Below are 24,897 nucleotides of genomic sequence, written 5' to 3'. Positions count from 1 at the left end.
ACAACATAAAATGTTCGTTATTTATTTGTTGTAAAAAATATATCTTATCATTTCTTCGAATTAATTTAGTACAAAAAAATGTTTTTTCAAGTAAAATTCCAATGTACTGATCAAGAACGAAAGAGTATTTTCGTCATCCTTGATTTTTCCCAGAACATTGGGTATGGACTTGTAGTGTCACGCAATCACAAACACGTTTATGACCGAAATTTCATCAAACCCCTACGCAACGTTGTAACCAACCTCCTTGGAGAAGGTAGATCTTTACGTTGTACAAAAATAATCAGCAGTTGAGACACATCCGGTTCAGAGTCGAGTCCAAAATTCAGGCATCTGAGAGTGCGGTGTTCATCTCAGCGCCTCCATCTTTGTAAACAAAGTTGGCCTAGAGGTAAGGATGAGGGGCACCTCAGGTTTAATTCAAAAGGTACCGCTGGAAAAGGAGCCACATGTTAATGACATAATACGAACACACGAGACAAGGTAAGTCATCGTTTGAATTCTTAGAGCCGGCTAACGTCCACACCGCGGTTTTACGCGATCAGGCCTCAGGCTCTCTCTATAAGAAGATTGATTTAATGAAACTAATGTTCTTCCAATATGAGTTTTCGGCCTTCTTGACACCGTTCACAAAGATAAATGTTCAGATAAAAGGTTCAGCTGAACTGAGGATTGTTAAGGACGCTATTTTGTTAAACTACGGCTACACTTTGTTTAAATGATCAAACGATGAAGTTCCTACTCTCAAAGATCGTTACTTACCCTCTCCTCCAGACCGGAGCTTCTCCGTTTTTTTTGAATTAACTAAAAAATGAAAGGAACAAAGTCAACAAAGATAGTAAATGTTGAAGGGAAAAATTGGAATCTACCTAACCTTTAATGTCAACGGGTTTCACAAGGATGAAAAGATTTTGTTTTCCCTAACACAGTTCGCTTAAATTCAATTTCATACCAATATCAACTTCAAACTGAAGTTTGAGTAGATCCAGGAATTACCCCAACCCTTTACATCCTAACATCATCCATATTCTCCATACTGTTGTTCATACATTTACAAGGAAAATCTGATTAACAATCGAGAGCTTTAGTTGTTGATCATTTCCCATCTTCTTGTGACCTTAATGTTTTATCCAGGCTTGACATTGTAAGGAGAAGTTAGATGCTAGTCACTCTTGGGGATCAAAGGGTTAAGACTATTCTGCACACAGAATTTTCTCACCATTACCGCCAACTCCCTTCCAGTCTCATCTCTTTCTTGACTTCGAAGGGGGAACAGAGAGGACCGTGGAAGCGAAGTTGCATTCACATGCATGCAGCATGCTTGTTCGCCGACACACTTTCGAACAGTGAAGTAAGCATTGCGACTAGGGTTCTAATACTGCTTTATGTTTAAGCCAAGACCATGCACTCGATTCAAAAGGTTAGGGCACAGAATAAGCAATGTTCTTTTTGGTACCCGCCGCTTTCGCCCCCTATCGAGTTCGCCCCTACCTTATACCACACTTTTCGGGTTCGACCCCACCAAGTCGAGTTCGCCCCCAGATTGATTCATGTCTAAATTAGTTGCTATCGAACATTGCAAACAAGTTAAAACCAAGACAAGTTTTGAATTTTAATTGACCGACGGCCATTTTGAAAGTTTATATGTGCGTGGGAGCTGGGGCGACCGGAAACAAGAAATAATGTGGTCAAACAGTGAAATACAGAGAACTTTCGTTGGTCATGACCTTTATAGATTGGGTGGCTCCTACAAGAGCCGTTTTTGTATTTGACCGAACCGAAAGGCTACAAGGTCGTTCGACGAAAACCCTATGAAGCGTGGAACGCATTCTCTTAGTCAGTCTTAAATAATCAAAAGCGTGGTGTCGTAAATTCTTCAGTCTTAATTTCATAAATAAAGCTAAACGAGGTAAGTATATGTTACACATTTATTACAAGTCTAACAACTTAAGCAATGCTGTCGCGATGAAAGTGTGGTTAGCATCTTTTCAAGTCTGGTTGTTATGATCAACACAATGCGATGAAAGCGTGATTTGCGATCCTGGTTTGCATTTTCTCAAGTCTGGTTGCTATGACCTTAAAACACAATGAAGTGTGCAACGCATTCTCTCAAGAAGTCTTAAATAATCAAAAGCGTAATCAAATCGTGGTTTCGTAAATTCTTTAGTCTTAATTTCATAAATAAAGCAAAACGAGGTACAAGTCTAACAACTTAAGCAATGCTGTCGCGATAAAAGCGTGGTTTGCATCTTCTTTAGTCTGGTTGTTACGATCAACACATTTCGTGTTCGTTAGATAAACCGAGGTTGTTTTACATCTTTTCCAGTCTGAATAATAAGTTAAGCAATGTTGTTTTTATTAAGTGTGGTTCTCTTTATCACAAGTTCAGTGTATACAGTTATTTCTGGTAACCCCAGATCCCACGCAGAGTATTTAGTTGATTCCGTCAACTCAGTTCCCGAGCGGGTTCCGCGCAATTGCCGAAATTCAAAACGGTCGTCGCTGACGTGACATTTGGAACATTCTGCTAGTGCCTTCGTCACAAATCAACTCATCTGGATATCACTCAATCAAGGGGCGAACTCGACTTGATGGGGTCGAACTCGAAAAGTGTGGGGGCGAACACGGTATAAGGTAGGGGCGAACTCGATAGAGGGCGAACGCGGCGCAATTCTTCTTTTTGAGTCTATAAATGTATTCTTTGCAACCTAAGAAACTCTTCGGCATGCTGAGCTTTTCATGATGAACTTAAACATTGCCTTCACTCCTCCATGACACCAAGACTCGTCAGAACAAAAAGTAAATTTCACTTGGAATGAAAAGGTTTTTTCTTTAGTATAATATACGCTCAGAAAGACAAGGCTACCCACCTTAAACGCTACAAGAGCTACAGCAACTACAGCTAAGGTGCAGAAGACAGATATGAATGCAACACTAGTAACAGACACACTGCTGCTTGCGGTTTCCTCTTGTTTTTTGGAAACAGTTTTTTCTTCCACATACATGGGCGACGCTAACATAACTTCGGGTTCAGCTACAAAGGTGATACCGCTGAATTCAATGACCAGTTCGTGATTGCGAGCCTGTAAAAGGAAAAGAACGCTCTTCTACACAAAGTAACATAAACAGTTTTCACTCCAGATATCTTTTGGCTAAATAACTCGTAGTTATCATAACTGACTGAGTCAAAATAACATGAGCTGTTGTTCCAGAAATTTGTCCCGAAAATCCTTTGTTACATCCAAAACTCTTTGTGAACCACGTGGTGTTCCTGTGACCTACTAGGGTTGACTGTTGTTTTTGTCAGATCAGTAATGAGATTCATCAAACCTTTTCAGTTATTTCATCTGCAAAGTCTCTCAGGTCTTTTCCCCCGCTGGCTGGTTCAACGCTAAATCCAACTAAAATACTTCCCTCTTGCACCTAAAAATATAACGGAGAGGAACTCAGAACGAAGAGGAACTCAGAACGAAGAGGTGAATCCATGTGCGACAGACAAACAGTGACGAAAACTACACAGCTATGAATTAATGTATTTTTACCTTAAACATAATTCTCTCCAGAGGAAATCTTACTTTAAATCATATTATTACAAAAGAAGTACCCTTGGGGTTTTTGTTTGATGTTTTGTCAGAGACCCTCCTCCCAGTCAACTTTGCACGCAACACGCTCTCTTTTGCGTTACATGACGGGACGGATGCGGAGGAGACTACCTTCATCCAAGTATATATCAAGAGCGCACATACCTCAAGGCCATGTAGTTGATTTTCCTTTAATGAAAACATTGTTATCATCTGTGTCTTGACTGATCTAGAAAACGAGACATGAATATTTATTTTAACACAATCACCGGTACGATCTACTAAACGGACCAGCTGACTGACTTATGACTACGAACGGACGGACGGACGGCCAAATAGATGGAAGAAAAATAGAAAGAGGCTGAGACAAACAAACAAACGCAGCTACGAAAAGCTGACGGACCGGTCAAGTACAGATTCATTGCTTAAAAGTGATTAAAAAAAAATCGAACGAACAGTGCACTCACTCTTTAAATTGACCCAAAACATCCTTCACTAAACCTAGGCTGTAGTTGAAGGTAAGTCCAACATGGACGCTCCTAGAAAAAAAAGGAAAACTCAAAACAGAACCATCAAAACAAAATTCCAAACTGAGGTTACAACAGCCAAAAAATAAAACAGCAATTTTATTTGGAACAGAACGATTACTTTAAGGCAGAAAGCATACTTACAAAAGTTGTGGACCTGTGAAGAAATAAGGAAAAAAGAAACCATGAACATTTCAAAGCCTTGTCAACCAGATTAACGTTGGAACTGGAACGATGATGAATTTGGACTCAGTTGTTTTGTCTCGTGCGGGGTAAAAGAAATAACTTAGACCTCCGGATCACGAAGAAAAATCTTTCTTTACAGTTGGAACTGTTACTTTTAGGGACTTTTAGAAAACCACGACGGCGACGGAAACAAGAAAATAGATCTAATGATCTAGAAAAATCTAAACCTATGTGCATTTCTAAGCCTTCCTCTGTAGAACACCAACTTCGCACGGGAACCTCTACATAAATTTAATCGCGTCTTTATTTTGAACTCCACACCATATTCACATGTCTTGCCGAAAGAAGAAGTCGCACTGCCACAAAAAGTAAATACATCAAGCAACTGGCGAAATTCTATGAAATTAAGTCTTTACATATCAAGAAATTCTCAGGAAAAGTAAAGAGATTTATCAGGGTTGGTAATATCTATACCTTTGTTGGCGTCACAGTTGGGTTTTCCCCTTACTCTAGTTCCAGGCCACTCGGATCCGTCCTCTGACGCGCACCAACAATATCCAGTAGAGCCCCAGCACTGCACAAGCGCATAGCTACCATCTGCATTGCACTGGGGTATGAAGGCTCCTACCAGCGCGGGGTGGGTGGCTTGATAAGCTTTCTGTTGGCATTCTGTGAGACCTGAAAGTAAAAAAAGATTCCAAGGTACAACCCATAAGTTTTTCTACCCTTGAAATATCACTGCTAGCAAGCAACGTCTCCTAATGCTATAGTCATTTCATCATAAAGGCCACCGAAATATTGGAGAACAAACATAAAATGGATTAAGAAGGATCAACCTCGCTGTTCCTAAAAAAACTGTGTATACACTGAAACTGTGAGTTCAGATCTGATTTACAGAATCTTTATGGTTTGAATATGAAGAGACCTCAAGCGAACCAAACATAGACACAATAAACCACAGTACAACCACTCTGTATTTCAAAGTACGGTGCCGCTTACATTGCGCCTCCTTGCCCATTCTGTTGTAGAACTTGGGTTTGCAAGCATCAGGGCCACAGCCTCCCATCGGGGCTACACAGTTGGCGTCAGGATTGCTGGTACAAGAAGCATTCTTACAAGTATCACCGCAAAGCTGCCATGTTTTGCCGTCATCACAAGAAGGACCGATACTGAATGTGATGGCACCTACAAGGAACAGTGACTTAATACTGTGCCTAATGGCAAGATGTTAAATTCGTTAGAGGCATCAGATTGCTGGAAACGCGGATATCAACACTAGTCACTCTCGATCTCGTTGTAATATATAAAAATATTAACAGCTAAATCACTCCTAATGTCTCAAATATGACTCATTTACTTATTACAATTGCAAAGGAAACTTCTTAAGTACACTCTCAATGAGGTTGCTTAGGAAATACGATTTACGTCACCTTTAAAAGGTAAGAGACATTTGTTACCTCAAAGATACCTTTTCTTTCTTTCAGTTGAAACCTATATGTAACATACGTGGCTACTTTGCCCCATTGTCAGATCGCCCCCATAGTCAGGGCGTTCCATAAAGAGCGAGATCGCCCCGCCGCCGTCATTTCGCCACAAACAAAAGTGAATTTGCTCCAAACAATTAGTTGGCGAACTAATTGAAATCCTAAAACGCATACGACATAATTCGAAAGAGAGTGAAAAGGAAAACGAACGACCGAAAAGAACACCCCCTGGAAGCACAGATAACTTTGCATTCTCCCAAATCTCAATTTCATGTCGTTAGCAATTAATATAGTTGAAATGAGGCCGGTGCGATACCGGTGCAGCGCTCTACCAACTGAGCTAACAAGCTAACTGGGATTGGCAGAGGTCATAGGTTCAAATCCCGTATGGGCCTGAATTTTTTTCATGCCTTATTTCAACTACTAGTTTAGTAGTGTTCATAACTGCCAGGATCGCTTCTATATCCGTTTCTTCAATCGCAGTGCACATACACGATTTTCATCTATTTTAAGTCATCAGCAATTAATATAATTCATAAAGAATTTATACAACTTAAGGACTAGGGTAGTGGCTGAGAGGTCGAATAACAAAACGTTTTGTTCACTACTGTTGGGAAATGCTTGTTCAATTGCAGAAACAGATTTGCTGTAAGGGAAATTACTAAATGGATTGATCACTCACACGTTGGTCGTCCCCTGATTCTGGTGTCAGGGATCTCTTTTCCATCTTTATCAACACACCAGCAGAAGCCTATGGAGCCGTGACACTGTACTGGGGCATATGAACCGTCAGCATTGCACTTTGGAACAAACCCGCCAATGAGAGGGTTTTGAGTTGCATTTAAATTCTCCTTTTGACATTTCGTAGAGCCTGAAAATGGAAACAAAAATAAAACTTCTCTCACCCATGAGAATTCTTGAAATTTCTATAATTTCAAACTTGAGGTCTCAACAGTTGATTGATTCAACTCTTCCCTCAAAAGCCCCGACTAACTTGCCTTCACCCTTTCTGTAAGCGGCTTGATATAAAGTAACTTCAATGTTACGGGGAGGGGGGGAGTCAGGCGCGGTGGGGTGTGGTGCACTTGACAAAAGGGCATTTTGGTGGTAAAGTAACGGTTTCTGTTTTGATTTTCTTCCCCTTAGTTTTGAAAAACATACAGCAGCGTCAGACCTGAGATTTAGATAAGCATCAATCACAAATTAATTTCTTGATGCAAACGATTTTAAAAACGTACACTTTGGTTGTCCCCGAACTCTGGTGTTAGGGAGTTCCTTTCCATCTCTATCTACACACCAACAGAAGCCGATGGAGGCATGACACTGTACTGGGGCGTATGAGCCGTCAGCTGCACATTTTGGAACAAATTGGCCTACCATTCCGGGGGATGCTGTTGCATCCAAATATTCCTTTTGGCATTTGGTCGCACCTAAAAATAAATAAGATAAAAAGTGCTATTAAAAAACTTTATTTGAAAAACATACAGCAGCGTCAGATCTGAGATTTAGATAAGCATCAATCACAAATTAATTTCTTGATGCAAACGATTTTAAAAACGTACACTTTGGTTGTCCCCGAACTCTGGTGTTAGGGAGTTCCTTTCCATCTCTATCTACACACCAACAGAAGCCGATGGAGCCATGACACTGTACTGGGGCGTATGAGCCGTCAGCTGCACATTTTGGAACAAATTGGCCTACCATTCCGGGGGATGCTGTTGCATCCAAATATTCCTTTTGGCATTTGGTCGCACCTAAAAATAAATAAGATAAAAAATGCTATTAAAAATGACGCAGTACTTGATGACATTTTTCAATAAGCTTCCTCCGCATTTGTAAAATCTTGATTGCCAAGCTGCAGTTCACATTTCACATACTTAGAATCTTCAAGCACAATAATTCCAAACTACCCAGCACAACACGTATGGTTCATTTAGCAAAAACAGAAGATGCGACAAAAAAGTTGACTTTTCTGTCATGAAGATCAATTATTAATTCGTCTCACAATTAACAAAGAATGTATTTAATATCATATCTAAGGATGTTTGAACTGATAGACTAACTGACAAATTACTAGACTGACAAATTACAAATATTTCCAGTAGGTACCCGAGCACGAAGAAATAATCAATTCCACGATACGTACTCGCTAAACAGTCCACAATATTGTCGTTGTCATCAAAGAACTGTGCGTTGCAACCGCCACAGTTATCCGGAAGGCATTTGGCTTTGGGATTTGCAGGGCAGCTAGCTCTTTCACATGGGTTGTTGTGACACATAATGAAAGGGGCACCACGGGGACAAGCTGCAAAAAATGGAAAGAAAAGAAAAGAGGATCACACTTTACACCTCAGCAAATTTTGGATGAACAGTTACCTGCTGTGTAAAATTGAACTAACTGCCAATTAAAATAAACTGTAGCGCACTATCTGCAGTCAAAGGACTTAAATTAAACTAACCAAGATATAAAGCAACAAAATGTTCTTGTTTTTCAGATACAGTCCCAGAGTTATAATTATATTAGTTCTCCTTTACTAAGGAAATATTCTCTTTAAATTCCACGATACGTTAATTAAATGAGAAACTTTGCCCTAAGGAAGAGTACCTTCTCGGACAGGTGCACTACAGACACGCCCACATCCATTACCGCAACACTTCTGTTCTCCTTGGCAGTCACGGTCTGAACTGCACTCACTTTTACAAATACCGACATGGTGGATATCAACTGCTGGGCAATACCCCGGTTTAGCTGCAGAAGAAAAGCAGTTATTTTATTTTTGTGCCATACAGTCAACACACGATTGTCACAATTTAATGCAATCGTAAGGCATATGAATAAGTTTTAATTACTTGTTAGTTACTTGCATGGATTCATTTTCCAATCAATTTCTTTCTCAGTCGCTCAAACAATTATTTCTTCACAATTAGAGGGATTCTTCCAGAAAGAGGCATTCTTTTTTCTCATCAGTTTTAACAACAATGTAATGACATTGAACTTGAATCATTATCTATTTTGACTTTTGACAGACTCCCCAAGCTTCTAAAATATTTCCCTATGAGAGTCAGCCCAATAAGTTGCCTTCTCCACAATCATTTGTGCCATAACAAGGTTGAGCATCGTATCTATGCATAATTAGAGAAAAGCCAGTTTTCACCTGAAAGCCTTATTTAAAACGGTTCAGTAATTTCACCTGAACTATGACCTTCTTGCGATCAGCAACTAAATCCACACCATATTTTTGATGCATCATCAGATGTGACAAAGCAGCAGCATACAAAGCATATATATTTCAGGAAGCTTGAGAGTCCAACTTCTAGAACATTAACGCTTTTTATGAATTAATTGAAAATATTTCTGACCATACAAGGATAGATCAACAAGTACCTTTATATTCTGGAGCAGTACAGACACGACCACAGTCATTGGAGCAGCACTTTTGATTTCCTAGACAGTCATTGTCAGTGCTGCATTTCTCTGTGCATGTAGCAACTTGATCTGGCTCTACCGCTGGACAGAAACCAGGCTTGATGGGAACCTCTTTGCATTTACAGATATCACAGCCATCTGGACCCTGAGCCCAACCAAATTCACAGTACATTCTGCACACTACAAGCGCACACACTGAAATAGTGGAAGTCTTTTATGAGCTTACAGAACATTGAATCAAGTTTTTTTCCTGAGCAATTAAAAATTTAGTTGAAAATTGGTCAATTCTATATCTGAGAGGTGAGAGCTAAACAGTGTTTCATATCTTTTGTCTCACAATGTTAAAACTCAAAAAGTTGAGGTGTTGGATGATTTATTTACCTTGAGCTAGCAGTTATAAATAATGAAAAGAACATAAAACAGTGATCAAATCGAAACTGACACATCACAACCAACTTACACCACTTGAATCTTATGGCTAATAACATCACAGCCAAATGACAAATCAGTTTATACAAACTGGACTTAGTTCATTCAGCTGATAACATCTATTCACTTGACTCTGTTGAGGACTTACATTCTGAATGTCAAAATGTTAGTCACTACTTCCATCGACAATCCCTCTCAGGACTACACTTACCCAGATGATCAGACTGCACTGTTACATGTGATCATCAGAAATAAATTACCTTTACTGCAGGTTGGTCTTCCTCTCACTTTAGTTCCTTTGATTTCCCACCCCTGTGTGTTAACACACCAACAGTAACCAGTGGAAGGGTGGCATTGCACTTCTTCAAAGCTGCCATCAGCTTTGCACTGTGGTATATAACGACCAGGCATAGGAGTCCCTCCTTTGTTCCAGAGATAAAAGATATATTAAATGTTATCAATACTACATTGTTTAAACACACACACCTGCTATGCAACATTTCGGTGCCAATTATATACCATTTCAGCTATAATAAATACAAGAATTTTGGGGTCAAGATTGAGAATTGCATATCTCTGAAAACATACCATCTAGCTGTTCTAATGTGAGCTACTAAATTTGTTCAGGTTCTTTTGCAATACATTCACTTGTAAAGGCAGAGCTACTTTGAAAACATCCTACAAAATGAGTCTCCTAACCTCCCATGCAACATCTCTTAGTCTATTGAAAGTAAATTTTATCTACAATGAGAAACATTTCAGGGTTTTCTAAAATAACATATTTGAATATTTGTGATATTTTTAAATGGTTATTTCAATCATTATTTTTCATATGTTATTTTTCATTCCCATTTGTTTTTTCTTTTTTTCTCTTTTTTGGAGTACACATGTCACTTAGCATGTTCCATTTTGGGGAGAGATTGGGGTAGTACAGTCAAAAAGACAAACTTGGGAATGAGAGTGGAGATCACAAACAAATCTCTGCATATCAGATTTCCAGAGGTTAACATCTAGTAAGTAAGTAAATAAGTTAACTCCTTATTTAAAGAGGGTTTCACTTAAAGGCCAAAAGGTTCATAATTTGTGGCCCTCAAAACTTGTAGCCATCCCTGAAATGATGGTCAGTTCAATGAATACCTGTAATTTACACATTTTGTTTGGGATCCCAATTATTCATAATTACACTTACCACTTTGTAGCGTCTGTAACTGGCACAATGTTAGACCTACCAACAAATTTTAAAAAGCATCATGTTAAAGGGCACTGATTACTGACACGTTTTCAGCAGTGGAATTATTATCCAATACCTGCAGTTAGTCTACCTAAACAAGTAACACTCAACATACAGGACTAAGTTATTTGAAGGAAGGATATTGGTGTCTGAATTAGGTTCACTGACTACTCAAATATAGTTTCCTTTACAGTTATTGATGGTGGTTCAGATTGGGTTCTACCAAATCAGCCCAATTCATAAAACAGTCTTGAGAAAATAATCAAGGTTTTCATTAAGAAATTTAATACATGAAGCACTCTTAACAGAAATTTAATATTAGCCACATTATGACATTTTGTTTTTTTGTAACTTTTGATGCACATGGATAGCCCTGGATAGTTGATAATTCTATTTATGGTCTTCTAATCAACTAATCGTGAGTTCATGAATTACATGTGTTCTATTGGGATCCATCAATTTGATTGCACCTGTTTTGGCTGACAGGGTTGAAGTCTCCCCTCAAATCACCATACCAGTTGCTTTTGATTGAAATGCAGTCACTCCTGGAGATTATCTAACCTAAAACAACTGATCCTGAAAGACCATGACCCAAGATACCTGAAAAATTCTTAATGGAGTTTACGAGAACTTGACAATGATTCTAACATCCTGGCATTTTCAGACCATAAAAACCAGGTCATTCATGCTCTCAACACCAACTAAATGTTAGATATGCAATTTTTCATAGCTTACTACTCTTCAGTTGACTGAGACATGTTGGTTTCTGGAAGTGTCTCCTTGTCCCATTCACTTCCTTTCCATCAGCATCAACACACCAGAAGTAACCTTCATGGGACTGTACTGGCTCAAAACTTCCATCACTCTCGCACTTGGGAACAAACTCTCCAAGCATACCAGTTGATAATTTTTGCCGAGCTTGACACCGAGTTAAACCTAGACAATAAGATGAGCCAAAAACTGTTACTCCTAAGTAAATTTTACAAATATCTAAGTAGTCTGGACTTTGAGAAAGGTCAGCTTGGGTATTTCTGCCCAATATGTTCCAACTAAAGGTTAATAATTCCAAAAAAAAAAGGTGAGTTCAGACAAGTTTAAGATTGTTCTACTGTTAATGTAACACTCTTGGATGGAATACAGGTTAAACATGTGTGAAAGAATAAATAACATTTACCCTTGACACAAGATTGACTACTGACACAGAACAAACCTTTAGTGCAGTTGACAATATTTCCTTGTTCATCATGAAATTCAACCTTGCACATCTTACATGGATCAGAGAAGCAAGTAGCTTTTGGATAAGCAGGACATCTAGCAAACTGACACATGTGTAGACACAGCAAGAAAGGTTTTCCATTTGGACAAGCTGAAACAATGACAATGACAACAAGATTCTTTCTTTGTCCCACCCTTAAACAATCGCTTCTTATCTTTGTTAAATTAATTGATAGAGCTAAACAATTTCTCTCAGTGTAGCATAGGATGATGTCAATATTGGTGATACTAACAGCACATAGAAAACTTTCACATGTGACCCTGATATATGGCCTAAATGACCAACAAGTCTTCTGTGGCTCATAATCAGTGTAGAAGTTGAAAACAAGTGGGCAGCATGGTAGCCTGGCAATCAGCATGCAAGATTTACCAGTTCCAAGACCTGACCCCACCACTGTGCTACATTCTTGGGGTAAGCACTTAGCTCTCACAGAGCCCCTCTCAACACTGGAGAGTAAGTGGGTAGCAGAAAACAGTCAGAGAAGTGTGACAAATTGTATGGGGTCATCTGCAATGGACTATGATATCCCATCCAGGGAGGAGTGTCAATACCCAATATCCCATCCAGGGAGGAGTGTCAATACCCAGCTGGTCACTTCATGTTACAGAAAGCTGGGATGGATCACTTGGCTCAAAGACAGACTTGCATGTAACCATGATTAGTTTATGGAGCATCTGATCCTGAATCAAGTATGGTTAGGCTTTGAACCCTCACACTTAACTCAGATCATTATTTGCCCCACACTTGTGAGAAATAATGAACATCATTGTCTAACTATTTCCCATGAACAATACAATCAATACAATTCTTGAGTTTTTCTACTTATACAAAGGCAAACCAACTGTCTCAAGCATGTTCTTTGAAAACTCCACTTTAGACATTTTACACAGATTTATGTACAAGAAAACATAATTATTGTCTTAAAGTGGCTCAGAACATTTATTTAGCCCCTCAACAAAACTGATAACTCCTCTTTCTTCAAGCACCAACCCAATATTTCATATGAGGTAACTGTTGTAACTGATGTTGTTGTTGTGGAAGTAGAGACCTATATCTCATTTTGGAGGGGGAGAAATGTCCCCCAGGGCAAAGTTTACTGAGAGGACATTACAAAATTGTAGGTTGAAAGAATGCTGATAAGAAAATAAGAAAAAAGAAACAATAATAATAATGAAAATAATTTATAAACTCATATAATGCATGCTACATGAGGCAATAATCCAGTGCACTTTATCAAAAATATGATAAAATTGGCAGATACAATATGATAGCAAACAGTGAGATTGCTTAAGATTACAAGAATGAAATGCTGTGAAAAAAATTTAAGACTAAAATCATGTGACAACTAAAATGGCTTTAACTAAAACAGCTTAGGAAATTTACATACTTGTAAAAGAAGGTTCTTGGCAGGTTAATCCACACCCTGAGACATTACAGCACTTTTGCATTTCTTGGCATTCATTATCTGAACTACATTTGTTTGAGCATGCCCCAGTTCTTGGCTGTTTCACAATTGGACAAAAGCCATCCTTGATAGATCGTTCTGTTGAGAAGAGAAACATATCAGTGTTACTGTAACATTCTCAATGTTTTGCACTGGGTTTGATTTCAATGACATTGATAAACCTTGCTGAAGTTGTTTGTGTGGGTGTGACCCATTTTGACCAGGGACTGAAACAATAATGTTGCTAGCGCTATTATGGGTAACCAATCAACAAAAGAACATAAATTAGTGAAGACTTCTTTCAAATACCCAAAGCAAATAACACAATACCCACTAAAAACAGACTGACATTTAAATTCAAAACTCTTGTTTCAAAAGGACATATGCCAGAAATAGTTGACAAATTGCTTAAACACACACAAACTTTTCTAACTCTTAAAACATGGAACCATACAATCATATGACCCACCCAACATTTTGATTGATTATGACTGACATGTCAATTCAGAGTCTTCACCCCTCCACACCCTAACATAAGTATGCATGTTCTTCATATTGTTCTCTCAACATTTCCTAATTAAGTTGCTGCTGATGGGAATTTGTTTAACAATCAACAGCCTCTTTGGTTGGTGATCATTGCTTATTTTTCTGTGATCTGAAGGTGTAATTCAAGGATATTGTAAGGAGAAATTAGATGTTAGTCATGCTTATGGGACAAAGGGTTAATTAAATACATTACCACCAAGTGAACATAAAATCTGCTCCATCAGTCCAGTCAAAAGGTACCAGCAACAGGCAATTTTGTTGCAAATAACAAGATATCTGCTGCTTACTTTCTACTAAACTTCATTGACAACAAATATATAGTCCCTACTGTTTCAAACTGTGAGCAAGAAACAAAAAAGATAAACAGAAACCGTTTCTTCTAATGAATTGACAAAGGCCCCATCATTTGAGCAAATGTGTACAAGCACCAAGTGGCAGAAATTAATGGGGCCAAGAAACAACTTGAACATACTGGCAACTGCATGAAAATTAGCCACTAAAGTGGTCAGCAGTCAATGTTCTTGCAGCCATTGTTACTGCTGCCTTAAGCAATACAGGCCTTCAACCTTTGCTGCCTACTACTCAACTCATCTTGCCTACCACTAAAAAACCTTTGGACTGGGCTGCTTCATACACCTGCATTAACATGTACATACTTGAACGTCCCTGAGAAGGACAGACTGGCATGCCTCTGACTCTTGTTCCTTGCAACTCAGTACCATTCTTGTCCACACACCAGCAGTATCCAGTAGATGACCAACACTGAATCTTGGAGTAACTACCATCTGCTTCACACTTTGGTACAAACCTGCCAACAGGTTGTAGGCCACTGCCACTGAATGCTGAGGCTTTCTTTTCCTGCAGTTTACACTTTGAGAGACCTAAAAATATAACAGAACAATTATGGTGAGCACTTAATCATCCTGTAAGTAGCAGGAACTATAATTAGAAGCACTTAATTTATAACAAAGGGTTAAGAGTTTCTAAAGAAACTATTGTGCTACAAAGGTGGGGGTGGGAGGGGGGTTATACAAGATAATTAAGGTTTGTCAACTTAATTGAGTGTAAATTGGTGACCATAAAGAGTTTCTAAAGCTGATATTTTGAGTGTTAACCCTTCATCAGCTCGAAATGTCAGCTTTAGAAACTCTTCATGAAGACCAAATTGTATCATCAACTCAGTTGATAAAACCTAATTATCCTATTTTAAAACAACCAATTTATGTAGCACTGGACATCCAGTTATATCATTCAGTTGTAAAGAGCTGAATCGTGGACAGAAAATTGCTGAATGGTTTTTATCTCAGTGCACATCCCAGAACAGGGTTCAATAGTTTACTCAAATACTTTTTGTCTTGGAACCATTTCTTGCACAAAAAAATCAGCTGATATGAAATTCAACCTCATTCAAAGAGCAATTATAACGGAAATCTTACCATAATCTACCAAGAATGCAATGATTTAACCCTTTAACTCCCCAACAGAATTTCTCCTTACAATATCAATACAATACCAAACAGACAAGTGATGAGAATAAAGAAAAACATCGGTTTAGGGATTATAAATTGACCAATACATAATTCTCCAAACTGACATCACAAGAACTCTATGGCAGACAGTAAGGAGAATTACTAATGAGATCTTGGGAGTTAAAGGGTTCAAGCTTCATGTAAAATTTGGTAATACCTTCATGACAGTCAACCACTTTGCTGTTCTTATCAATAAACTCAACTTTGCATCCACCACAGGGGTTAATACGGCATTTTGCCTCAGGATGGGCAGGGCATGTAGACCACTGACAGAAGTTGCGTAAGCAGGTGAACATGGGTTTCCCTGAGCAAACTAGAGAGGAAAACAGTGACATAGATTTTGTTTCACACTTGTGTAAGGCTCTCATCAGTAAATCATTTCAGTATCAAGAACAAACAGAGAGTAATTCCTCTTTTCATTATAATCAAATGTATACATTGCAAGAAAATAATGGAATTGAAGAACAGAATCTTGATCAATCAACTGATAACAAGACAATTCTCTCTGCATACAGATAAAGCTATAAATTTAAACATGGACTTGGATATGACCTATTCATACAATACTACTATAATGCCAAAAGTAAGATAAGGTAAAATCTGTGATTGATTTCTGATAATCTACTGTATCTCATTATATCTCAGTTGTCAATTCACCAGTCATGATATTTCACACTAGTAAGGCAAATTAATTATGTGAGTTCAACTGTTACAGCACCTCCCATAGCTGTCTTGTTACAATGTGGTAAGCCACGATTCATGGTTCCGACCACAGGGTTTCCTCCAACATCAACACACCAACAATAGCCAGTGGAGCCATAACACTGTACTTCCTCATAGCTTCCATCTGCCGCACACTGTGGTACAAACCGTCCAATAATGGGGTGAGCTGGTTTTTCATCCAGAGAGTGAGTACCAAGGGCTTTCAGACGTTGATTCTGGCACTTGGAGAAACCTGGTGGAGAAATAAAACACAACAAAAAATGAACCAATTTATCCAAAAATAATGGTTAGTCTCTAGTTTTCAGAGCAATTAACAAAGTATGGAGAGTAAATGACTGCTAAATGCAAAAGCAAGTAAGAGCCAAGAGACTCTGAGTTGTGCAGAGTAAGTTAAATCCCTGCTGGCCTGATCATGGTGTTATATTCTTGGGCAGGACACTGTACTCCTACAAAGCCTCTCTCCACCCAGGAATGGATGAATGGTAACCGTGAACCATCCATGGAATCTGACAAAATGCTGAGGATACACTACCATGGGCTAGTATCCTGTCCAGGAGGACAGGCTTAGAGCAGCTCTGATCTGTCATGCCAAACCCCAATTTACCAATTTTCAAGCACAGTGATGATTTCAAAATAGGGAAAAGTAACAACTGTATAATTTCTTACAATTCTTTTGATAATTACTACTTCTAAAATAAGCTCCATTCCACCAAGTTGCATTAATTCACAGATCATCAATGGCCAAGCAACTGGGGAAAATTTTAGCCTGAACAACAAGATAATCCATTCATGAAGTTTATCTACACATTCTGTCTCACTCAATCTTCAACCCAGCTAAAGTAGTTTTTAAAAATTATTAATACATGTTTCAAATGGGCAATACTTGAAGGACTCAAATCCATCACTTCCTTTAATAGCAATTACCATAACACTACAGTAGTGTGCTACACTTCATCTAATTGTACAGTAGCATACCAAGTAACGAAACCTAGTTGCTCTCTAACAACTTCAATACTTACAGTCAACCTTTCTGCCATTTTTATCAAGGAACTCCACTTCACATTTGCCACAGGTGTTCACCCTGCAGGTAGCATCTTTGTGGGCGGGGCATGAGGCTGTATTACACAGCATTGGATCACAGTCAAACCCTCTAACTGACACTGGGCACACTGAAAATAAGATCAAATCTCTCTGTCAGCAATGACCATACAGTCCTCTACATTATGGGTTAAACTCTCTACTATGTATGTTTGTACATGTGTACCCAAATGACCACTCCCCAATGGGCCTTTTCATTCACTAACAAATGGTAGGATGGAGATGCCTCAAGAGCAGGTGTCTAAGCTAAACTTTACATTGAGATGCCATTTGTTGACCTAACATGACGACAAGAAATTATTAACAGATACACAATTTCAATCATCAGAAAAAAAAAAAGAGAATATCATGCACACTGCTGATGGCATTGTATGTCTTTGGAGAAAGTGAAACATTAGCTGGCAATCAGTTAAGACATTCATGCAACATTTTCTAGCTTAATAGTCTAACAATTCAACAATTCATGAAATGAGCAGGGGAGATCTTTCTTTCTCAATCATTCAACTTGTTTAACTCCCATGAGTAACCCAGACAGAATTTCTCCTTACAACATAAATACAATATCAACCAGATGAGTGATGAGAATAAAGAAAAATATAAATTTGGGGATAATTAGTTGATCCAATACTAAATTCTCTGAACTAACTTTATAAGATGTGTATGGTTGACAGTAAGGAGAATTACAAATTTGAGGTGGGAGTTAAAGGATTAAGAAAAGGTCATCTAAATATTGAATGAATGTTAACAAAACATGTGACATTCCTGAGAGTCTAAGAAGCCACTTTTTTCAATTCATATGATCACCACAGATACCTAAAAAAACTGTTAATCTGATAATCAGTGAGACAAACAATAAATTACTACAAAAATATCACATTTGCAATTGATAACACAAGCAGAAAAGCAACTGGCATTGAAATGAATGCCAACATTAAAGAATGTTTGCTGGTTGAAAAAGAAATTCTTAAAATGAAAGCTTTCCCTATTAGTCTTGGGCCTTTTAAACTAAGCTGAAGGCTTGCATTTTAGAGACATTTTTAACCAGAAAATGCATTTCTCATGTTTGTGGCTAAAATTTGCAAACTTTTGCCAGTAGCGTTTAGATATACCAGAAGTTGTACAATCCAGGTCTCCTCTTGTTCGCGTTCCACTCCATTCATGTCCATTCTGATCTACACACCAGCACTGTCCAGTTGATGAATGACACTGTTTCTCCTTAAATGAACCATCACTCTTACACTGTGGCACAAAACTACCCAATGGAGGAAGTTTTTCAGCTTCTTTCCTCTTCTTTTGGCACAGAGATAACTCTGAAATATAAAAGAAAAAACATTATTTAAGAAATTGTTTGTAGCAAACCTCAAAAATATTTGCAGCTACTCTATTTATTTATTTTGCTTTGTTTCTATAAACCATCTAAAAATATAAGAGGCTGTGAAGCACTGACTTTAACAACAAAAAAGCTAGCAGCAGTAACTACATTAGAGTAAGTGGTTTGAACCTGATTGTGTAGTCTGATCACTCCTGTAAGAGTAGTCTTTATATGGAGGCTGGTCAGTAGTAGTGACTGAGATTTTGTCAACCTTGATGGAAGTCATAATCTCTGCTCAATTTGTTTAAACATCAGTCACTACTATCAAAAACAGCCCTTTTCAGAACTGTTCACACTGCATGCTCAGTAACTATGTCGGAATTCTCTTTGGCCTCAGGCTCATAAATTACAATCTTTTCTTGTTTTCTCCCAATATCCCACATAGGTTATTATGCCATTATTATCAATATATGCGGCCAAATAGAAAATCGGCCTCTTCAAAACACACGCTCAGCGGGCCGCAAAAGACTGACAGCGGGCTGCTAATGCATTATCAGCCCTACAGCTGATCCGTTAACTTTGTGATGATTCTGTTACCAGCATGGACATTTTTAAGGTTAACTTTGTGATATGCCTATCATTTATAGACGATTTTAAGCATTTTTTCGGTAATTTTCAATAAGTTCACTGGACTGAGTTGATTCTTTAATAGCTTGTTCAATCAACACTTACATGATGATTTGAAGTGACTTTGAATTCGTCATTCACTTAGCTTGTATTATTAAAACTCGCATTCTTGATATCATTTGGCCTTGTTCATTGATAATAATGATAATGACATGACTTTTTTTTCGGGAATATTGTTTATTTGCGCCCTTGTAGTGTTATTGCAAATGACACTACACGGGCGCAAATAAACAATATTCCCTCAAAAAGTCATGTTATTCCCTTATTAAACAGATAGAAAGTGTGCATTATTACTCAAATAGTTATATAACACATAAACATATACCTGGACATTTGGGTTGAGTTCTTGATCTGGTGGAAAAATCAGGAATTCCTCTGTCATCAACACAAAAGAAATATGCCTCGTGGGACTGAACTCTGATAAAATGTCCATTTGCATCACAGGAAGGTACATACTGACCAAGAAGAAGGGGCTTTTTATGAGTAGCAGCTAGCATACGCTTACACAAAGTTTCCACTAGAAAAAAAGTGTAAATGGCCCATCAGGAAATTAATAATCCAGTTCAGTCTGAGGGTCCTTTTAACCACAAGTTTTACTTTTAAATTTTTTCCTTTGTTTTATCGATTTTTTTTCCATGATATTACCTAATATATATAATACCTAATTTTTATTTTTCTTTGCTTAGGAAAGGTTCTATAGAAAAACAGGAAGAACTAAAACATCAAACGGTTCAAAACTAAAATAAAATTTTCAGCAAGGATCATGATGTGAATATTGGTTATTTATAAAACTGATAGCTCCCTTTCAAAGTTTTTATCTGATTTAAGAACTTGAGGCCAAGAGTGACTCTGGCATCTGAATTCTCCTCACAATATGACCACTGACTCACAAATTAGGGTAATGAGAATAAAAGAGATGATCATCAACTAAAGAGGCTCTTGATTGTTTAATAAAAGTAATTCTCCTCTTCAGAACCTTAGGAAATGTATAGAAACATGTAAAGAAAATAATTGCATATTGAAGTTAAGGTACAAAGGGTGAAGAGTTTGAGGCATATAGTAAACTATAACTTCTTGAAGGGTCTGGCAGGATATTCAAGCTGGTAGACCAAGTTACAATTCCTTTCTCGAACAACTGGTTTTTTTTTTTTTGTTTTTCAGCCAGAGTAAAAAAAAGTTTCTAATAGTCAAGTGACATGACTCATTTCATTTATCTACCTGGACCACAATTTACAGTTTGTCCTGTTGTCTTGTTTATAAACTTCACACTGCACTTGCCACAGGATTCCACCACACATCTCAAACTCTCTTGAGGTTTATCAGGGCACCCAGCGTAGTTGCATAGCTGGGCAGGGCAGTCCACATGCTGTTGACCAAATGGACACACTGGAAGGTTTCAAGTAAACAGATTTATTAATTCATATAAAATTGAATAATTCAAAGTAACATTAATACCCCTGGTTGCTGAATATTATATCATTTAATCCTGTTTAAAATTTTCCTTTGACAGCACAGTCCACTACAGAACCATTACAGATTGAAAAAGATCTCAGAATATTTTCAAACATAAACATTAGATCTCCATTTTGGTGGAAAGTACTGAGCAGACATTGCTATACTACAGTATCACTTCAACATTTATTTCCTATGAATTTTTGTCATATTAATAATACAATCATTTGATAATTGAAGGTCTTCTGAGGCTCAAAGCTAGAGTACCTCACTTACATGTAGGTGGTAATCAACAGGTCGTTTTTCTCAATCACACTATTCTTTTCAGGGTAGTAGGAGATTCTGATTTTAACATTTTCTATGGAATATGCACCCATCCTATCACACAAAATGTTCTAATAGGCATTCCCATGGAATAAGTGCCTTCTCCTCTCATAACAGTGACCATACACAGAACAAATCATACTAGATTTCAAACTAGTTTGAATCACAACAAACTGTGATCCATTAAGGAAAACTACACCAACAATTACAATGTTCTTACTTGGTTCAAGGCACCAAGAACCACAACCATTACTACAACACTTTTTTGAACCATCACAGTCTTCATCAGCCCCACAGGTGGTGACACAGGGGCCATAAGGTGATGCCCTTGGGCATAAACCATCTTTGACTGAAAACAGGACATGACAAATTGTAAGCCATACCAATTGAATTTGGATTAAGGAGGTTTCTAGGGCTTGAATCAAATAAAATACAGTATTTTAAATCCTTCTTGATAGCACAATGCTCCATTACTAGTCAACTCCATTTAAATTCCTGGGTGCAAAGTGGCAGTGTGGGTTAAGAACAAGAAACAATAACTTGACAAGGTTTTGAACACAACATTTGCAACTTGTGCTGCCTTAAGTCACTGTCTCTCCATTGTTAAAACTTAACAAGTAAACCATCTGTGATACAGGTTTTTATTTTTTCTGTGTGTTCCATGATCCATGTTCCATTGGGTGAAACTAACTTAAGTAATAACCAACTGAAATTACACATTACACTGAGTCCAAAAGTAACTTAGGGAATGTGTAGAAATTCTTTGCACTTGTTGACTAGAAAATCCAAAAATGTAATGCATGTATTAGCAATTTAAAATTTTCAAAAGTTCAAGTAGAAATAACGTTATGAATGTGCTCTCCTCAAAAACAAATTAAGATTAAAACTTACCAGCACTCAAGAGAGTAGCCTAAGAAGAAAACAATTGAAAATATATCATTAGGTGGAATGTTCACCACATCTTGGATCCTTTAACAAATTCTCCTTATCAGCACCAAAGAAAATATATGGAGAGCAGTATGGAGAGTATGTTTATTGAAATTTAACATATAAATGACTCCACTAACCTGAATTATGACAATAAGGACAAATCCAAGTTTAAGGTTATTCATGGCTAAAAAAAGCCTGCAGAAAAAATTTTGAAAAAGTGGTGAGATGAAAAAGGCATATACATTGTTTAAAGGACTGCATTCAGATGTAAATGTACATTTATAAATATGAGCAAAAGTATATCCCATCAGTCATCAAGTCAAAAACTAATTCTGTGATCCTTTCAGATTCATCACTTCCTTATAAAGTTTAATGTTTATTCAGTTTAATACGAATTGAAATCAGCATCTAGGATCGCACTTCAAGAAATATGTTCATAAAAAAAAATGCTCATGTCGATCGAAGAAGATCACACTCAATTTGATGCTGTTACTAGTGATTCGTTCACTTCCTCCTTCCATTTATTCCAGTTTTTAAGATAATGCTCTCCGCTGGTCGAGATTAGGAAATTTTCTTTCATTTTCGAAAGTGAAGAATAAAATTTTTCTGGACTAGAGTCAGTCTCGTCCGTAGTCGTTCTTAAACTCGTCACCCAACACTTCGCTCCACGAAAGGATTCCTGTAAAGAGTCATGGAAAAGCCGCGAAGCAAACTTGTCCAGTGTCGACACCCCAAATTTGTATTGAAATGCAACATGATCCTGAGTTTATAAGATTAAACGGTCATAATTCTCGATCGTGACAAAAACAAAACAATCGCCTTCACTTGTGCAAAACAGCGGCATGCAATGAGACACGCTTTTACACAGAGACAAAAGGTCAAGCAAGCTAAACAATAGCTGTCATAACCTCTCTTGAGCATGTCCTGATTTAGAGTATACAAAGATTATTACAAAACTTCAACGGTAGCAATAAATTGAAAAATTCCTTTTCAAAATAAAGTCGTTCCCTCCAAAACATGAGTTTCTTCTTACTATTCATTACATAGAGTTCATATTTACAGGCTGTACCCGATCGAGATGTACAAAGAGCTATTGGAAATGCTAAAATTGTGTAGGTTCTACAAGGTTTCATATTTCATTTTGCTCTAGCGCAGCTGATAAGATTGCAAAAGTTGCCTCAAAGCTAATTATTTTAAAAAGTTTGAAGTTCTACCTATGTCACTCAGCGTAGCCCATGAAAATTACGAGTTCTAGTTAGCTGTAAAATACACATCATCGCCGATTCGATCGCTGAAAAAATTAAGAAATTTCTACACAGCGCGTAGCTCTCTCCGGGTATACTAGCCAGCGTCGATTCCAAGCGCAAAAACAATTTACACAAAGTACGCTCCTAAAATCCTTCGGGAGCCCTGCAAGATTTGTTGAAACATTTTTCTAGACGCATCAAATGCACTTTGTTACTTACCAGTAGAGCTATCAAGGAAAACGTATTACTTACCACACGCTGCAACGACAACGTCGAAAGTCAAGGCCAAGTGAGGGCGAGTAATAGTTTTTCACACGTTTTGTATCCGCCTGGGCCTGTCACGGTGCGGAACTGAGAGCGCAGTCCAGTCAGCGGTGCGGAAATTTTCTAGTTTACCTCGGCAAAATCGTTTCTTTCAAAATACTTTTCTGCATCTAAGGCTGCTTATAAAAAGGGTTGAAGTAAACTTGTCCTAATTGCAATTCCAAAAGTTAAAAACTATAACCTTACCATGGTCAATTGCATCATTATGGCAAGTTTCCAGATTGCAAAAGCGTCAATCAAAGGCTCTCTCGGGAGAACCTAATGGAATATTGGAAGAGACGGGGAGTGTATCGCTATAAACTTCGGTTTTGAACGAAACGAAGAACGAAAGTTGGCGACCAACGATTTTACATCATGAAAAATTAAGGATCATAGAAACTAAAAGGATTGAACTTATAAACTAACCAACTAACAAGCTACCATTCTTACGCAACATTCTTACATTTCGCTGTTGATTTCTTTTAACGGTTTCGAGCACCTCTCGCTTATTGTCTGCCAATTATAATCGTAATTGCTTTCAATTGTATTTATTTGCTTTTGGTGAAATTTCGACCTAAGCGCAAAAGAGAAGAGAAGTATTCCACATCAATTTCAATATTACATGCCACAGCTCCACGGGCTGCAACAAATAATTAATACCCCCTATTGATTGACGCTCTATGGGTCAAAGATCATTTTCGTACACCCAAACACGTACAGCGATCGAAGGCGGTACTACTCGACATTCTCTGTACTTCTCTAAATCGTGAACCCATTTCAGACCAAAAGATTGTAACACGTTTCTTTCTACAAAAACTAAATACATTTCTCAGCGAATAAAGAAAAAGCTAGTTGATTCGAAGACTGGATTAATGTCTCGGACTTCCTTTCGCTTACACGCATGCGCAAACTAATTTCTACTTCCTCTTTTGTTGCTTTTTTAAAATCACTGACATTTTTAGGTGGATGGAAATATTTATTTTCTTTCAGTATCTTACTTCGCCGAGTACCGCAGTAGTTTGAGGTTTTTGCCATGTTTTTCTCCATGGTGACTTAGCATCATTTCATACTACATAAGGTTACTTCCCACCTTTGCGGGTGTCCTCAGCGATAAAATTCGCACACGCGTTAGTTTCGCTAAAATTCTAGCAAACTATACAT

At 37.8% G+C, this 24,897-nt stretch overlaps 1 protein-coding gene across 2 annotated transcripts; it reads right to left on the bottom strand.

Annotated features, from left to right (window-relative positions):
• Positions 1-6: 6 nt before the first annotated feature.
• LOC131775763 (thyroglobulin) lies at positions 7-23,837 on the bottom strand. 2 transcript variants are annotated; one of them, XM_059091887.2, is made up of 31 exons: positions 23,686-23,837; positions 22,324-22,381; positions 22,148-22,166; positions 21,477-21,605; positions 20,699-20,866; positions 19,806-19,997; positions 18,591-18,791; positions 17,403-17,552; positions 16,379-16,615; positions 15,818-15,973; positions 14,788-15,012; positions 13,529-13,684; positions 12,076-12,231; positions 11,601-11,801; positions 10,824-10,859; positions 9,895-10,056; positions 9,164-9,400; positions 8,384-8,527; positions 7,925-8,083; positions 7,341-7,532; positions 7,017-7,208; positions 6,461-6,649; positions 5,294-5,479; positions 4,769-4,972; positions 4,253-4,265; positions 4,049-4,120; positions 3,747-3,810; positions 3,331-3,423; positions 2,871-3,083; positions 763-804; positions 7-433 (listed from the first exon to the last, which is right to left on the bottom strand). In XM_059091887.2, the coding sequence occupies exons 2-31, from the start codon at positions 22,366-22,368 to the stop codon at positions 416-418; spliced, it is 4,251 nt and encodes a 1,416-aa protein (XP_058947870.2). In that variant the 5' UTR covers positions 22,369-22,381; positions 23,686-23,837; the 3' UTR covers positions 7-415. The 2 variants fall into 2 exon arrangements, with proteins under 2 accessions (XP_058947870.2, XP_058947869.2); XM_059091886.2 differs by having other exon boundaries at positions 7-385.
• Positions 23,838-24,897: the final 1,060 nt, after the last annotated feature.

The sequence above is a fragment of the Pocillopora verrucosa genome, chromosome 7 (genome assembly GCF_036669915.1).
Source record: "Pocillopora verrucosa isolate sample1 chromosome 7, ASM3666991v2, whole genome shotgun sequence".
NCBI classification, from domain to species: domain Eukaryota; kingdom Metazoa; phylum Cnidaria; class Anthozoa; order Scleractinia; family Pocilloporidae; genus Pocillopora; species Pocillopora verrucosa.
Note: the sequence above shows the minus strand (reverse complement) of the source record. Positions and strands in the feature narration are given on the sequence as shown.